Source organism: Balaenoptera borealis, assembly GCF_965194805.1.
Source record: "Balaenoptera borealis genome assembly, chromosome: 4".
Taxonomy (NCBI): Eukaryota; Metazoa; Chordata; class Mammalia; order Artiodactyla; family Balaenopteridae; genus Balaenoptera; species Balaenoptera borealis.
In genome coordinates, this window is record NC_138861.1 from 79,276,472 (window position 1) to 79,294,511 (window position 18,040).

The 18,040-nt window shown below is 41.6% G+C and overlaps 1 protein-coding gene across 1 annotated transcript in view; it reads left to right on the forward strand.

Moving 5' to 3' along the window:
• TXK (TXK tyrosine kinase) overlaps positions 1–8,652 on the forward strand; it is a 74,703-nt gene extending 66,051 nt beyond the window's left edge. The window contains exons 13-15 of the mRNA XM_082390686.1: positions 869–987; positions 3,010–3,167; positions 5,857–8,652. Of these exons, the coding sequence (XP_082246812.1) occupies positions 869–987; positions 3,010–3,167; positions 5,857–5,925 (346 nt within the window). The 3' untranslated portion in view covers positions 5,926–8,652. The remainder of the gene's footprint in view (positions 1–868; positions 988–3,009; positions 3,168–5,856) is intronic.
• The last annotated feature ends 9,388 nt before the right edge of the window (positions 8,653–18,040 follow it).

Genomic DNA, 18,040 nt, shown 5'->3' on the forward strand with positions numbered 1-18,040 from the left:
AAAAAATGGCTCTTTTCCTTTTGTTTTCTGTTATTCATTCTTTCCTCTAGTAGAATGACCTCTGGCTCAATAAAAGACTTAAAGGTGCGGTGAGGTAAGGTATGTGGGAAACAAGTGGGTGTGTGGGGAAGCATTAATAAATATATTAATTTTATATTGAATATATATAGTATATATAGCATACTATATATATATATAGTATTTCAAAAATACTATATTGCATACTCAAGGAGCTACATAGCACACGTTAGCTATCCTCTCTTTTCTCCAGATTCCCACACTTGGATGTTACTGTGTATGATTTTCAAAAAAGAGAGAGGGTTTAATTTTGTTGTGTTGTTATTTTTTTTAAAGGAGATGATAGTTGTTCCTGATTTATTTCCATTTGAATAAAGGCATTAGAGATTTTATACGCCAAATGTATTACGTTCAAATACTTTTATTTTTCCCCTTCTCTGTCCTGCAAAAATTATATGTATATAGAAAGAAAATAAGGCATCAAACTTCAAATTTATTCTTTCACATATATTTATCTTTTTAAAAAAATAACCTTGGTTGTTAGTGCATTCAGCATGCTTCTTTGCAGAATTAAGAATTTATCATAACTAATCAGTGGGGCATGTTTTAGACTGAAGAATTGCTATGGTTTTCTGAGATCCAAATACAATAAATGCAATTGAGGCTTGGTTTAAGGAGGAAACTCTATAAGGGCTACTTTCTCACTTTGATAGCAAGAAGAGAAGGTATACTGAACCTTTCTGTGGTAAAATACTTTGTATTTTAGAAATCAGAGTTAACTAAAAGGATTTGAAGTAAACTGAACTTAGAGGTAATTAACACAATGTGCTCTGAAATCTCATGGCCCTAGGTACGTTTTGGATGATGAATATATCAGTTCTTCTGGAGCCAAGTTCCCAGTGAAGTGGTCCCCTCCTGAAGTTTTCCATTTCAATAAGTATAGCAGCAAATCTGATGTCTGGTCATTTGGTGAGTGAATTCGATGTTCATTTGTTGGAGCTTGATTTAATAAAATAGAGATTGCTCTTTTTTTTTTTTTAAACTTTGGGTTTATTTATTTATTTATTTTTATGGCTGTGTTGGGTCTTCGTTTCTGTGTGAAGGCTTTCTCTAGTTGCGGCAAGTGGGGGCCATTCTTCATCGCGGTGCGCGGGCCTCTCACTATCGCGGCCTCTCTTGTTGGGGAGCACAGGCTCCAGACGCGCAGGCTCAGTAATTGTGGCTCACGGGCCCAGTTGCTCCGCGGCATGTGGGATCTTCCCAGACCAGGGCTCGAACCCGTGTCCCCTGCATTGGCAGGCAGATTCTCAACCACTGCGCCACCAGGGAAGCCCGAGATGGCTCTTTAAAAAGAAAAAAATTATTTATTTATTTTTTATTGGAGTATATTTGCTTTACCATATTGTGTTAGTTTATACTGTACAGCAAAGTGAATCAGCTATATGTATACATATATCCCCTCTTTTTTGGATTTCCTTCTCATTTAGGTCACCAGAGAGCACTGGGTAGAGTTCCCTGTGCTATACAGTAGGTTCTCATAAAATAGAGATTGCTCTTTTAACTTTGACTTCTTAATATGATGTAGCTAAAGGTCTTCTTATAACTGTGTTTCTGTCTTAGGTGTTCTAAATACATCAGGCTGTCTTTGGCAACTGGTGTCATACACCTTCTTACATTAAGTTTGCCTTTTAGATCTTTTCCTTTCCCAGTGAGCACTTGCTGTAAAACCATAACAGAGTCTACTGATCTAGAAAACGAACTCAGCCAACTTTCCCACACCACAGAGACTTGCAAGAAAAACTGATCTTATGGCATCATTGAACCTTGAGTGTAATTAATAAACTTCATTGTCTGACTTTGAGTGATGCCATCTCATTTACATTATCACCTTCCTATTTTGTGAAATTAGACATAGGCTTCCTTGGGATCTAGCAATTGCTGTTTATATTGGGTAATGTTCTTCATTGAAAAAGAGATACTGTGGACCTCTGTCCCATGGAGTTTGTTCTTTGAGTTGACTTTCAAAAAATGGCAACAAATGTATAATAATCTATTCTCTTTCACCTGTACCTTTCTGGGTGGCTTCTTGGCTTTGGAGAGACATCTGCACCCTCAAAGGGTGTGAATATTATTGCCCACAATAAGGTTAAGCTTGTATTGATCTCATTAGCTCTCCACTGACATGTGGTAGTCTTGGCAGGTGACATTATAAGCTCTACTGGAGAGCAGTTAAGTTGTGAGACCAGTGGATAGCAACACAAGGATCTCATCAGGTGGTTGTAGAACATTTAGAACTCCTTGAGTTTTACTTGACCACTTGTCTTTCTTCATCACTGTACAGTGAGCTTCTTGAGCACATAGACTGGTTTCAGTCTAAGAATCCTCTGGCTCTAGCATAGGCGTGGCCTCTGATCAATACCTAATACATATTTGTAGAATAAGTGAATAATTAAATGAACTCAAATTGGGAGCCTTGAAGGAGTTTCATCAATCAATCAATGATTTTTGAACACCTGCTTATAAACAGAGCCCCTGCCAGATTTTCTGGGACTCTACCCAGCAGTCTTTCAGTGGGAAGATGGGAACGCATGCCATCTACTGGCTGGTAAACTCTTGGCTTTAGCAGGCAGCAGGGGATCACACAATTCTGTCATTTTCTATGGAATGGCAAAGTTTCACTGATTTCAGGGTGTGGAGACATGAGCAGTACTTTGAAATGAAGATGCTGCCAGCATTCTTCTTCCAATAAGGAGGCAGTCATGACCAATGGAAAAGGAAAGGCATTGTTTTCACTTGGAATATATTCAGTTCATAGGCCTCTTCAAAAAGTAAGATGCACAGGGTCTGCTTCCTAGATAGAACTGCTGTCATTCTGGATGATTGTAACTCAATGACTGCAGGAGGAAAATAATGGGTTGTAATTTGAAACATCTGTTTCAGTTCCAAGTAACCATTTCTCTAACCTCTTATTTTCATGCATTTTATTTGCAGGAGTTTTGATGTGGGAAGTCTTTACAGAAGGAAAAATGCCTTTTGAAAATAAGTCAAATTTGCAAGTTGTGGAAGCAATTTCTAAAGGCTTCAGGCTGTACCGACCTCACCTGGCACCGATTTCCATATATGAAGTCATGTACAGCTGCTGGCATGAGGTGAGTGTCCCTTGCTTTCCTGCAAAGGTTGGCAGTTCCACCATCTGAGAGTAGATCTGGTTATCACCCACATTACTCCAGGACTTCGTCATGGCAGGAAAAGGTGTCTATTTCTCGGTAATGACCCCTGAGAGCCAGAAGAAGTACTTCCACTACAAAATCATTAATCCATTTTGTTTTTAACAATGGCCTTTCATCTGAGGAAACTCAGTGCATTTTCTAAGTCTTATCTTGCTGAAGTTGGTTCCTGCAGAAACTCTCAATGTTATAAAGCCTTAGTGATGCGACGTTTTACTCCTTTTAAGAACTGCTGGGTGGAAACTAAGGGTAGAATCAGGCTTGTTCAATTTCCACATTGAAAGAGAAGGATGGTGTTTGTATTTACTTCACTCTAATTTGTCTTGCTTTTCCAAGGCTAAAAGTAATGGGTTTCATCTCTCCTATGGCACTCAAGACTCCTGATAGAGAGATTAAACGAGAATAGAAATGAAGGCAGAAAGTGTGCCAGGAACTTCTACTGGGAAAATTATCTCCTGGGAGGCCAATTTCTCTTTTACTTGAAATGCCAAGCTTGAAAATAAAGCCAGAGGGTTTATATCCCATCTCTGTCTTTTCTGGGCACTCACTCAACACACCCCTCCCCTTCATCAGACCCCTCTGTGATTCTGACAGTTCTCTCTTTCCAGCTGACTGATTCAGCCCAGAAAAAACTACAGCTGGATGAGGATTTCCTCCTGGCTGAAAAAGAAATCACTTGACTCCCAATTCACAAACACTAAAAAAATTCAATATTTCAAGAGTGACATGGTTGTTTCCATTCCAGAGAAGTATTAATTTTATAAAGATCCCCAGTGTATGAAAATACTTTGCATATGATTAACTGTTCTGCAAGGAATCTTGAAAGACATAAAAAATATTAAGTAAGCTGTTAGTAGCAAACAGATGTCTTAAGAGCATCTTTGCAATAACAATGTAAATAGCTTAGGAATATATATTGTATATTAAGCAATATACTTGTACATGCACATACAATATAATACTTATTGAGATTTTACATATCTGTGGAGAGGAGACAGAGAAAGGAGTAAATAAGATGCTGACGAGAGGACGAAGTAAACGAGGCGCTTATGCACCTCTAGATTCAAATGTGATTATGTTAGCAGTGATACACTTGTTTCATAGGCTTTACTACCTGCACAACCTCAGCACCAGCAAAAAGCTCCACTATTTATTCTTGAAGTCTCAAGGAGGACTCTCATGTGTGCTCACATATCCTTCTGCTGTCCTTTAATTTTTAAATTTTATTTATTTTATTTTTTAAAAATTTATTTTATTGAAGTATAGTTGATTTACGTTGTGTTAATTTCTGCTGTACAGCAAAGTGATTCCATTATACATATATATACATTCTTTTTCATGTTCTTTTCCATTATGGCTTATCACAGGATATTGAATATAATTCCTTGTGCTATACAGTAGGACCTTGTTGTTTATCCATTCTATATATAATAGTTTGCATCTGCCAAACTCCCACTCCATCCCTCCGCCACCCCCTTCCCCCTTGGCAACTACAAGTCTGTTCTCTATGCCTGTGAGTCTGTTTCTGTTTCATAAATAAGCTCATCTGTGTCATATTTTAGATCCCACATATAAGTGATATCATATGGTATTTGTCTTTCTTTTTCTGACTTACTTCACTTAGTATGATAATCTCTAGGTCCATCCATGTTGCTGCAAATGACATTATTTCATTCTTTTTTATGGCTGAGTAGTATTCCATTGTATATATGTACCACATCTTCTTTATCCATTCGTCTGTCGATGGACATTTAGGTTGTTTCTTGCTCTCTCCTTTTATTGATGCCTTCTGTTTACAAGCCACTAAGGGTGGTGTCTCCCCGCTAACCCTGCTGCCAGGGACGTCTGTGAGAATGTGGCTACCATGAATAGTTCTATTTCCCATGGATTTCAAAGATGCCGTGGAGATTCTTCTTGGAGCCAAAGTCAAACCGCATCCCACTGTGAAGTAGGAAAAAGGCTCCAATCCTTGGTTTCATGGCTGGAGATTTTGTTGACTGAGCCTTAAGACAGCACAGTCTGTGCTCCAAGACCTGCAAAGTCCCTCATGAAAACATGCCTTTTGCTTTTTGACTAAAATCCATCTTTCTACAGGGGGTCAGGTGTAGTGAATAATTGGGGCTGAGCTTGGGGGCTTGGGGCTCTAGAGGCCCCTCTCTCCCAGCTCTTCCTTTACTCTGTGTATCAAGTCATCCAAATAGATCTCTAGGGCAGTACTGTCCAATGGAACTTTCTGTGATGATGGAAATGTGCTATGTCTGCACTATCCAATATGGTAGCCACACCTGGCTATTGAAGAATTGAGAAGTGGCTAAGTGTGACTGAGAACTGAATTTTAAAATGTATCCTCTTTTAAGTAATTTGAATTTAAATAGCCACATGTGGCTAGTGTTTGCAGCTCTAGCTATTTTACTTTTGGAGTGCTCTCTACCCTTATATTTTCTCACGCATGCCTCACTCAACTGCCATTCATGTCCTGCCTATCAGCCAAGATATCTTTCTCTTCCATTTGTGGTGAGCCAGCCCGGATCCAGGTCCTGCCAGCAAGTTCCAGAGCTGGTGTCTGAGTGGGTGTTAAGCTGAGCTGACCACCTCTACTTCCCTTTTCCAGAAACCTAAAGGCCGCCCGACGTTTGCTGAGCTGCTGCAGGTTCTCACAGAGATTGCAGAAACCTGGTGACCTGAAGAGAATGCCAACCCCGAGGATCGTGGTGCACGATGGTCACAAAAGGAAACCCTGGGTGGGGTCACTGATGGTGAATATCTTCCTTTAGAGTCGCTGACTCCTGGAAACAGTTCAAAGATCACAGGCTTTTCCAACTTTTTAAAGCTTAAGAGTATTCTGACAATAATTTTTCTACGTGTGTTTAACAGTGACTTCTAAACTCGGATTTTTCTGTAATATTCTTCATGTCCCATATGTGAAGAAGGGAAAAATGCTCCATAGTGGTCTTTATGATGGCTGCTGTTCACAAGAAGTGCCCAGAGAGCCCCTGAGCATACCTGAGAACCTGATCCTTTACCGAGGAAAAGACTGAAGAGGAGGAACATCCTTTATTTTGGTGGCCCATGCATGGAAGATGAAAATAAATTCTGCCCGCTCCTGGAATAAAGGAGCCACCCCTGCAGAATCTCATGCTTTTGAACTGTACAGATCTTTATGAAAAACGCACCTTTACAAACCACATGAATGTGGGCATTCTGGAACTGTCTTTCATAATCTTCCCTATGTTATTTAACAAATTATTTTTGCACAGATCTGATTATTTTGGAGACAGTTTCCGGTGTTCCAGTATTGAATACTGTTATAGGAGAAAGTTCTTCTTTGAACAGGTCCTGGTGATGATTCTATTTCTAGTGAGATCCATTGTCCAGGACAATTCAGAACCCGAATCTCAATTCTGAGATTTCACACTTTGTACATGTGAACTTGGACAATTGAAGAAGCCTCATTTTGTCGTAGGAAGTACCTCCAGTACCTTTTCTAGAAGAGGACTTTCTTTTTGCACAAGAACAAGGGGAGGGCTTCCCTGGTAGCACAGTGGTTGGGAATCCACCTGCCAATGCAGGGGACACGGGTTCGAGTCCTGGTCCGGGAAGATCCCACATGCCGCAGAGCAACTAAGCCTGTGCGCCACAACTACTGAGTCTGCGCTCTAGAGCCTGCGAGCCACAACTACTGAAGCCCGCACGCCTAGAGCCCGTGCTCTGCAACAAGAGAAGCCACCACAATGAGAAGGCTGTGCACCGCAACGAAGAGGAGCCCCCGCTCACTGCAGCTAGAGAAAGCCCGTGCGCAGCAACGAAAACCCAACGCAGCCAAAAATAAAAAATAAATATAATAAATAAATTTTAAAAAAAAAAGAACAAGAGGAGGCAAAAACAAGATATTCAAATATTACACCAAGTTCCATTATTTCTGAAGTCCAGGGTATTGGATTCAAGATGAAAGAACCAGGAATCACAATTAAATCTTAATTTTTCATGTACCATTTGTAGGAATGATTGGAAATTGATCTTTGTCATCCTGAGTGCTTTGGAAGTACATAGGGAAAAGGGTGCTGCAGAAAGCTGGAGTCGTTACCATTAGGTTTAACAATGGGAACCTGTTATTTGTGGATTGTCCCACCCTGCATCATGGTTCTGGGGGAACGTGTTTTATGATTCTCATGAGATTCTAAGATGTTGGCTGTCAGTAGTTGTGACTTTTAAATCATATTTCCCCACTCCAGGAATGACATCTTTGACTATCAGTGGTACTCAATCAGTGTGCATTGAAATAGTGAGCATCAGACACAAGAATTATCAATCTTGATCATGCAAGTGGTGGTCTCAGAAATCTTTGAGATACTGTGCTGTTTCTGAAACTATCATCTCCCTTCTCCTAATGATTCCTGCTATGGGGAGGTGAGACAGAGGGCTCCTACTACTGAGACCTTAGTTCAAGTCAGATATGTGAAAGCCTAGCTCCAGAAGGCATGAGACTATTTAATAGCAAAAGACAAGGGAGGCGAGGTTAATATTATGACATAGGAAATAAAGAAGTATCAATACGTGCAGGAAGATGTCTTTCTCAGGTTTTGCTAAGCTTAGAAGTCCCCACTCCCCCCTCCAAAAAAAAAAAAAAAAAACCAAACCCAAACACTGAAAACACAGGGCATCTACCACCCCTATAGATGCAATGCAGGGAGACAGTACAGAGCAGACTTATGCCTGGGGATCATATGGCAGCAGCTGGCACTTCTAAGAGCATATATTGGTGTTGGCAAGCAAATTCTATTCGTTTTAACAAGTCAGGAAAGTTTGAGACACCAAATTAGGAAAGGAACAACTGGATTGTCACATAGGTAACTGAGACTCCAGATTATGTGTGAATTTGGAATGTCTATGGACAGAGATTCAGCATTCTCTGTCTAGCAAAAGAAAAAAATTCTTTAAGAAGTAGTCACACGATTTCTCCTGGAAGAGAACTATGTTTTGCGATGAATCTCAATATGAGTTATTGATGTGGGCTCTCTGTGGGTAGCTTAACTAGTTTGGGGTGAGATAGTACAATACTTAATCAGCTCTGTGTTAGAAATGAACAGGAAGTTTAAGGGTTGGTTGTGGGTGAGAGTCCTAAAAGGAGAAGACAGGAGGTCAGAGGAGAGAGGAGAAGCTCAGAAAAATGGAAGGAATTTGGAGGCCAAGCAGAAGATATGATCAGTGTGAATAATAGGTTGGCAAGAATAGCCGAAGGAATTTTTTTCTTTAGTAAACTTTTTATTGAAGTACAATACACTGTCCCGCTATTGCATTGGTAACAGGTTTGACTGGCAATCAAACTCAGAAGGCACAGTAGCGTTTGATCCAGCTCTTAGTTTGCTTAGCTTTTTAGAAGGATTCAGGACAGGAAAGAGCATGCACAGCCCTTCAGTCTCAGTGGAAGCCAACAATTCTCCATGTGCATCGATGCTTGGGCCCCTCCTCTCTTGCCTAGAGACTTGTATATAGTTGCTGGTGATGAGGCCATGGGGTGTGGGGTTCATCTTCATACAAAGAAGCTTCTCCCTGGGTTTATCACCCGTCATGTAGGCCTACAGATGATGGGTCTCCCAGCCCGTGTGCTGTCTCACAGATCAGAGATTTCACAGTGTGTAAAATACATGTCTGGCCTTGGTACCCAACATTCCAAATCTGTCTTAACTTGGGGACATATCTAGGGGACTGATGCTGGGAGAAGACAAACCTAAAATCCTCCCAGGAAGGTCTAGGTCTGGGAGAAAAAGAGCACAGGCCTGCTGTTAACCCTTTGCTCACATATACATAAACAAAAGTACACAAATCATATGTATATGGCTTAATTTTCACAAAGTGAATATGTCTGTGTAACTAGAACTCATATCAAGAAATGGTTACATTCTAGAATTTCAGAATCCATTCTCATTTCTATTTAAGTCATTAAACTAATAGTAATCAGTATCCTGATTTCTAACACCATGAATTAGTATGAGGTATTTTTGAACTTTCTATAAATGGAATCCTATGGTCTGTACACTATGTGCCTGGCTTCTTTTACTTAGTACGTTTGTTTGATCCGTCCGTGTTGCATATAGTTGTATTCATTCATTCTCATTTGCATATAGTCTTCTACTGTTTATTTATATCACAAATTATCTATTTTACTCTTGATGGATATTTGGGTTGTTTCCAATTTTTGGCTATTAAGATGAATGCTGCTATGAACATTGTTCTACATGTCTTTTGGTGAAAATGTGTATGCATTTCTGTTAGGTATATGCCTAGGGGTGGAATTCAGAGCCAAAACATATGTTTAGGTTCATTTTTTGTAAACAGTGCCAAAGTCCAAATGCCTTTTTACCAGTGGGTTGCTGTTCTTTTAATAACTCACCCTATTCCCTTGCCTGTATTGTCCTCTGCTCTTTCCTTGTATCTGCCCCAAATTGTGCTCCCTTGGAAGCATCTTCCAAACACAGCAGCACCTAGAGTGAGGGTGGAGGGTTATATTCTTCTGGGGCTTCCTAAGGACTGGGTATGTGGTTTGGGCCAGGGGCCGACTTCCCAACTCCCTTTAGAAAATCTTCCTCTAGTTCAGGGCTTCTCAGTCTCCGTGCTATTGACATTTCGGGCTGGATAATTCTTTGCTGTGGAAGGATGTGCTGTGCATTGTAGGATCTTTAGCAGCATCCCTGGCCTCTACTCACTAGATGCCAGTAACACACCCCACTCCCCCTAGTGGTGACAACCAAAAATGTCTCTAGAACGTTGCCAAATGTTCCCTGCGGGGTAAAGCCACCCTTGCTCGGGAACCACTGATCTAGTTACAAAAGGATCTTGACCTGAGATTAAAGAGATCCATGAACTTGAAAGGAAAAAAGAAAAGTCACATCTTTGTTTTTACTAGCCTTTAACTAAAATTTAGCATTTCCTGTCATTCTAAATGTAGGCAAACAAAACAAAACAAAACCTCAAAACAACCAACCCCCTGCCCCCCCAAAACCCCAGTACCTTATATTAGCAATGTCTGTGACTTTGTCTTAATGCAAAGAACTGTTATTTTCATATCATGTGGGAGTTGTTTCAGCTTTCTTGAGAAAGAATTTGCATTCATCATTACTTCAAAGTCTCAGCTTTTAGGACTGCCACTAGATCTTGTCACTTAAGTCAGTAAACAAGACATGTTACTAAGGCACACATGTTTTTAAAATATTTTGATAACTTTCAGTATAACTGGTTACCTTATTAGTTGTGTGTATTTTTATTTTATTCATTTAAAAACATTATGCCGAGAAGGGGTTTAAAGGTTTCACTAGACTTCCAAAGTGATTCGTACCATTAAAAAAATTAAGAACCCCTGTTTTGAACAGAGTTTCTGAATTTGCAAAGGTCTGTATGTGCTAGGCCACACCCATCAAATGCTTATCATTGCCTTAAAGGAAGCCCCATGAGGATTTCATTTGGGCCAGTCCTGTAGGCTGATTGGCCAGTGTGCACATCCGTCCTCAGAGCCACCTCCCTGCCCACTTTCCATACGTTGTCAGGGCTGCTCTTCAGTTCTGCTTTGGGTGTCCTCCTTCCACCTGCCTTCTGCCCCTGTCGGGGGACCAAGGTGTGATGAGTAGAGTCTCAACTGCTCCCATGTTTGGCAGCAGAGAGGGGCTGGATACCAACCGGCTCCTCGAGCCTGTGTGGAGTCCTACCCCAGATGAGCATTTCAGCCTCTCTTCTCCCCCAGAGCTCCCACATCTGGCCAGTTGGAGAGAGAGAAAGTAGATGAAATCAAATCTCTCTGTAGGCTCCATTTCACTTCCAAAACAAGAAGGAACCCCCCACCCCAACCCCAAACCCAATTCAGACTAGCATTTTTGACTGTCACTACTGTAGGGGATGCTATTGGCATCTAGTGGGCAGAGACCAGTGAAGCTGCTCAACATCCTGCAATGCACAGGACATCCCTCGCAGCAAAGAACTGTCCAGCCCGCAAGGTCAATAGTGCCAAGGTTGAAGAGCGTATTATTGGACCAGGTGACTGTGAAGTCCAGGGGTGCAGAAATTCACCCTGTTATCATAGTTCCAGCTCCATTTCTTGGTCTTCAGGCTGCCTCCCTTTCTTCCCCTCTCCACCCCCAGATGAAAAGCGGCTGCTATACTCACATACCTGTTGACCTGAAATAAATAGACGGCCAGATATTTCTCCAGCACAGATGGGTTTACTTGGGATCAGCAGAGAATTGCAATTCAGATTCTGCAAGCATGATGAGCCACGTACAAGTTCCCGCATGGCAAGGGAAGGAGAACGTTTTTATAGAGGGGAAAATTAACTTGGGAGGGCTCTAGTAAACAGAGTCTGTGGCTTTTCATTGGCTGAGTCCTTGCCAGGAAAGAAGAGTCTTTCTTCTTCCTGTGGGGCTCTGCTGTCATCTCAGGGCGTGAGAGCTCCTGCTTCTGGTCTCCCAACTCTATTTCATTGAGATTTCTCTTTATTAATTTTTTACATACTTCACCTTGACACACCGTATTATCCATAGGGAGGAAACATCTTTGTCCCAGCATCTCCACCAGAGTCCTGATACTCTCATATTCTCTCTGACTGGATCAGATCTACAAGCCTCCCTGAACAAGTCTCTGCAGCTTGGGCATGGAATGCTTCGATTGGCTTAGCCTTGGTCACATGTTCCCAAAAGAGCCAGGGATGAAATCCATTTACCTGCAACCACTTGGAGATAGAAACTGAGAGCTCTGGGGAGGGCAGGGGGGCAGTGAGTAATAGACGCAGGAATGATAATCAACAAATGTCCACCATTCTTCTCTTCCCAATTACTCTCTTGCTTTCTGGCCATTTAACATGCGGTCCACCATCTTCACTAGTAACAACTTGGAGCTGTTCGGCTCTGATCCCTACTTCCTTAACGCAGATTAGCTCAAACATAATTGGTAAATTGGGGGTTTGTCAGTATTAAGTACCAGTTGGGCCAGGTTCAGTTTTCTCCAGCACTTTAATGTTTTGAAGTGATCTGGGGTAAACTTTCTCACAATTAAAGAGAGAGCCTTAGCAATATATGAGGATCTTAAGAAAAAGCTGAAAAGTCCTATGAGGTGCCTTCCTTTAGTGACAGTAGTGGCGGGTTTGGTGACTTCCTGTATGATAAGCTGTCTGGGAAAGCTGAAAGTGCAGGTGAAGAATCGGCTTGGATTGAAGCAGTGCACTGTTTCCTTCTGTCACTTGTGCCCATGCACACACTGACCACGTCTCCTGCTACTCCCCTGTTCGCCATGCCGCCCCTCGCATGTCCCAGGCACTCCTCATCTCAGGGCCTTTGCACCTGCCGTTCCCTTTACCAGGAGTGCTTCTCCTGGATATCTACATGGCTTGCTTCCTCATCTCCTCAAGGTTCTTGCTCAAATGTCACCCTCTCTGTGAGGCTTTCTTGAATCACCCTATTTAAAATGATAACCCCACCATGGACTTTCCCTGTCTCCCTTTACTGTATAATTTTTCTCTATAGCTCTTAACACTATATAAAAAAAAAAAATTTACTTTTATTTATTCTGTCTATTTTCTGTCTCCCTACCCTTGAAACTGTAACGTGCATGAGGTCAGGCATTTTTGTCTGTTTTGTTCACCGCTGTATCCCCAGGTCCTCGACTAGGGCCTGACACAGAGTTAAGCTAAATAAATACTCATGGGATAACCCAATGAAATAAAAGCAGTGGAATTATCCAGAGGCTTCGTCTTCCAGAGGTGGGGGACCAGTCTGGTAAGCAGCTCTCATCTTGGGATTCTGGGCCAATCCATTGCTTTTCCACACGATGGTGGATCATTTTTCCTTCTGGTTGTAGTGTATAACCTCAGGTGGTCATCCATTCTTCTTTTTGGAAGAAATCTTACTTTTTCCAGAACAATTCGACTTACACATAAATTTTCTATATCTCCCTTTCCCTATTTACATAGAGAAAAATACATTATGTTAGGGATTGATATCAGATTAATAGAAAAAAAAAGATACCTGAATAAATCTACAGAGAAATATAAATCCATATAGACACATCAATATTTAATAGAGGAAGTGGATAATCCTTATGTCTGCAGCAAGGATGGAAATTTCCTCACACTACTGCCAGATGTACAAGCAACCTGCAGATACTTTATTTTGTCTATAATTTTCCTATTTTCCTCGGGTGTCCCTACTTGCTGGGAAAACTCAATTTAGCTCAATCTTGTAACTTTAGTCCAGGACAAAAACGAAAATATTCTCTGTGGGTGAAGTGGGTTGTCTCTCAGATTTTGCCTTTCCCTCTGTTTCTGCCAAGGTAGCATCTGGGCATAGAAGAGAGAAGGGTGGCTTTATCTGGGGGTGATATTCAAAATATTTACCAACTGATTTGGTACAGGTACAGACCAATCAGAATGGATGCTGATGCCAATAATCCATCCAGCCGCTCTGATGCAGACGGCAACTATCAGCCCTGGCAAGGTGACCTCGAGGTGGTGACGTGAATGGGAGGGCTGCTTGGATTGGAGCAATGTCCCCTGGCACCTCTGGTCTCAGCAACATTTCTTATCAGCCTGGTCACTGCTTGCCCTGCTGGTATTTGCAGACCATGTCGGTGGCTGGTATAGGTTGGCCTCTCCTGAATCGGTCAGGAGAAGGTATTGGGTAAGTGAAGGTATTTCAAAGATAGTATACCCGTTCCCTACTTCCTTGTAGGAGTTGGGGGTTTATCTTCCAAAAGTCAGGTATAACCCTTTATTCTTCCTGCTATGAAAGGTTGAAATACTCAATTTTCTAGGCTCTCTTGTGGCAAGCATACCCACATGAGAAAGTTCCACATAACGAGATGCAGCCAGAAGCACCTGATGAGAGCGTCCCTTCCTGAAGGAAAAAACAAGTCTCACCAAAAGGAAAACTGTTGCTTCTTCCTGCTTGGAACATGGCTTTGAGACCTGAAGGTATAATGCCTATCTGTGACTCTGAGGAAATAAGCATGAAGATGAAGGCCCATGGATGGAGTTGCCAGATAAAATACAGTCAGCCCAGTTATATTTGAATTTCAGATAATCAACAAACAATCTTTTTTTTTTGGCCGCCGCGTGGCCCAACCAGGGATCGTACCTGTGCCCTCAGCAGTGAAAGCACCGGGTCCTAACCACTGGACCGCCAGGGAAGTCCCAACAAACAATTTTTTAGTGAAAGTGTTGTAGCCTTTTCTCCTGTTGTGGTCACCCCCAGAAATGGATGAATCCCTATCCCAAATTTGATTCCGATGTTGAGACTGTTGACGTCATACACATACCGAGAGAGTAGGAAAGATTTCCGACTCACATAGTGAGGGTTTCTGGGGACATCAGGGGACAGCTTCCCCAGCAGACCCAAAAATGACTTGAGAGAGCAGGGAGGGGCAGCTGCCTTGGGGTTTTGTGGTGAGGGGGGCTGGAGCTGAGGGGAAGGGGCTGAGCTTGCGTTGTTTGACCTTCTGGCTGGTACCGAAGGAGGGAGCAGCCGTTCTTATTAGCTCGCTCAGGCGTGGGCAGAAGAGAAGGAGACATTGATGGGGCTTGAAAACTGTCATTCATTAGTCAAACATCAAAAATGGAGTCAGACTCTTTGCTACAGTAAGTGTGTTCCAAAGATTGTATGGACATACTTATACTGAATTGATGTGCCGTGTGTCTGAAATTCAAATTCAGCTGGGTGGCGTTTGTTGTTGTTGTTAAATCTGGCAGCCTTATCTATAGAGCAGGAATATACAAAGGGCATGAGTCTCTCCTGTCGTTGTGGAGCCATTGCGCCAACTCTGCACTGCTCACTTCCAGACTTCTTGTTTATGAGACAAATGAATCCCTATTTCTTTACGGCAGTATATTAGTCAGACGTTGAATTACCTGAAGCCAAACCTGTTCCTAAATGATACATCTCTACTGACTCTTCTGTTGGCAGTTATCTAGAGCTCTTCTGTTGGAAGCTACTATACGCTTCTACGCAGGTGCAGGTTATGTACCTCACTTCAAAGATTGAAATCTGTCTAAGAAATTGAAAATAACCACAACCACAGAATGTGCATATATTATATTTCAGCACTTTTAAAAACACAACTTTGCAATTGGGATGTGACTTGTATAGGTGGGGTCTTAGATTAGATCTGTTGTTCTCAACCCTGGCTGCATATGAAAAATCATCTGGAGAGCTTCTAACAAATAACGTTGCTGTACCCCACCCTCACATGTTCTCTTTAATTGGTCCAGGGTGGGGCGCAGGCACGGGAATGTACAAAAGCCTTCTCAGGTGGAAGTAATGTGCAGTTAGGGCCAAACATCATTGTATGAGATAAAATACTTTATGTATGTATAGATGTGTTTACTCTGGGTCAAGGCTTCTTGTGAAGTTTTTTAAAAGGTGGAACTAAGGGAGAAAGATGTCTCATCGATGCCTGATGACTAACAGCTGTTCAACAGGAGGCCCCTTACTAAGCATTGGATGCTTTAGCCAGCCTGCCTTAAGACACCAGCATGGCCAGGGAATCAAAGCCAAGGAGAGCAGAGGGAATACAATGGCTTTTTACAAGGAGCCAGAAATCCAGAGTCAGGAAGTCTGCAGCTTCTCCTCACTTGATAGCGGTCCTACCAGGTCTCTGGAGAAGATATTAAAGGAGCCAAGAACCTGGTAGAGGATTCTACTCTGTATATCTCATGGGGGCGCGATGGGGGGAGGTGGGTAGTGGCACACACGACATGCAGAATTCCATGAAACCTCAGGAAAGAGCCAAAAGTTCAAATATTTTAGGAAGGGGGTTTGTTGTTTTGTGAAATCTGCTGGTTGATTGGGGGAAATGAAAGTCAGGTGAATTGACTTCTGACTCTGAAAGTAAGCCTCGTTTTCTTGTCTGCTTGGGAACCAAATTGGACGTGTTTCTGTTCAGCTACATGTTTTAGATCTCAGCCTTTATGTCTCATTGATGATCCTGAAGTCATGGACTTTCAGAGACACTGGACACACAAATGTGTTTGGTAGAGGAGTTTAATCTTCAATCTGTTGGACTGTGAATTATCCTGATGTTGTAAAGGTACATCATGTGATCATGTCGTGGGGACCTGCTTCATCCAGCCCCAGCTACTCCACACCGTGCAGCAAAACAAGTAATGTAACGCTTGATCTTGTTTGACCAGTTCCTCCACGCTTTTTATTTTTCCTTTGGCTGAGGGCTAATCTCCCATCAGCAGGCACGTCCCCATAAGAAGTGGAACTGCTGCGTGTAACCTGAATTGCACTGAATTCCTTAAGTCTGCCTGATTCTAAACCAGTTTGGTTCTCACAGTGAAACCACATTATGAAGCCGCTGATGTTGATCCTCCTTTTTGCCCATGTGGACTCAATCCAGCACCCTCCCTTTGCTGAGTGTCTGTCTGTCTCAGTACTTGCTGAAAAGGCTGAATCACTGCCTTCCTTAAGTTTACACCCTGCGCTCCTGTGATCCCTACTCTCAAAGCCTTGCCCTTTTTTCTGTGCATGCAAGATTACTCAGAAGGAATTAAGTGCAAATAAGGTAACAAGGGTAAATAAAACCCCATTCTATCCATAAGAATTTATTTTCTGTTTCTTGCAAGGCTTGCCCATTATAACTCAGCCCTGCCATTCCGTGGCTTCAGAAGAAGAGCGATCTCTTTTATTCAAATATACTTTATCTAAATCTCTTCTAGTAATATGATGAAATGTTCATAGTGAAAACAAAGGCAAAAGCTAATTGAGAGACAAGGAGACCTTCTGAGCCGGAGAGCTAGTTTGTCCATTCCTGGTCTGTGAAACAATCTTGTTTTATTGAGCTTAGGCTATGGGATCTTCTTGAGTTTATTTTCTGAATGTTTGTTAGGCACAGTTAACTCAAGGAGGAGCCATCTACCTTTACCCAGATCCATTCCAGGCAACATCTAGAGACTTTATCCATAGATGCTAAACAATCAGGGCCCTGTATTTGGTTTCTGTGGTTGGTGAGTCCCTATAGAAGTCATTCACAATGCAGTTCACAAGCTTTTTTTTTTTTTTAATGCTTTTATTGTACCTAGTTTTAAAAAAATTTTTTATTGAAATATAGTTGATTTACAATGTTGTGTTAGTTTCAGGTGTATAGTAAAATGATTCAGTGATTATATATATATATATATATATATATATATATATATATATATATATATATATATAAAATCTATTCTTTTTTAGATTCTTTTCCATTATAGGTTATTATAAGATATTGAGTATAGTTCCCTGTGCTATACAGTAGGTCCTTGTTAGTTATCTGTTTTATATACAGTTGTGTGTATATGTTAATCCCAATCTCCTAATTTCTCTCTCTCCCCCCCACCACCGCTATCCCCTTTGGTAATTATAAGTTTCTATGTCTGAATCTAGTTCTTTTTTGTAAATAAGTTCATTTGTATTATTATTATTATTTTTTAGATTTCTTGTATAAGTGATATCATATGATATCTATCTTGCTCTGACAGTATGATAATCTCTGGGTCCATCCATGTTGCTGCAACTGGCATTATTTCATTCTTTTTTATGGCTGAGTAATATTCCACTGTGTATAGATATACCACATCTTCTTTATCCATTCATCTGCCGATGGACATTTAGGTTGCTTCCATGTCTTGGCTATTGTAAATAGTGCCACAAGCTTTGGGGCCAGATTGAGTTGCATGCTGGCAATCAGGAGTTACTGGCTGGATCACAGAAGGCAGGGGGTGGGAAGGGATTCTGGGAACATGGTGCTCAGAACTTGGCTCTTATCTCCACTACCAA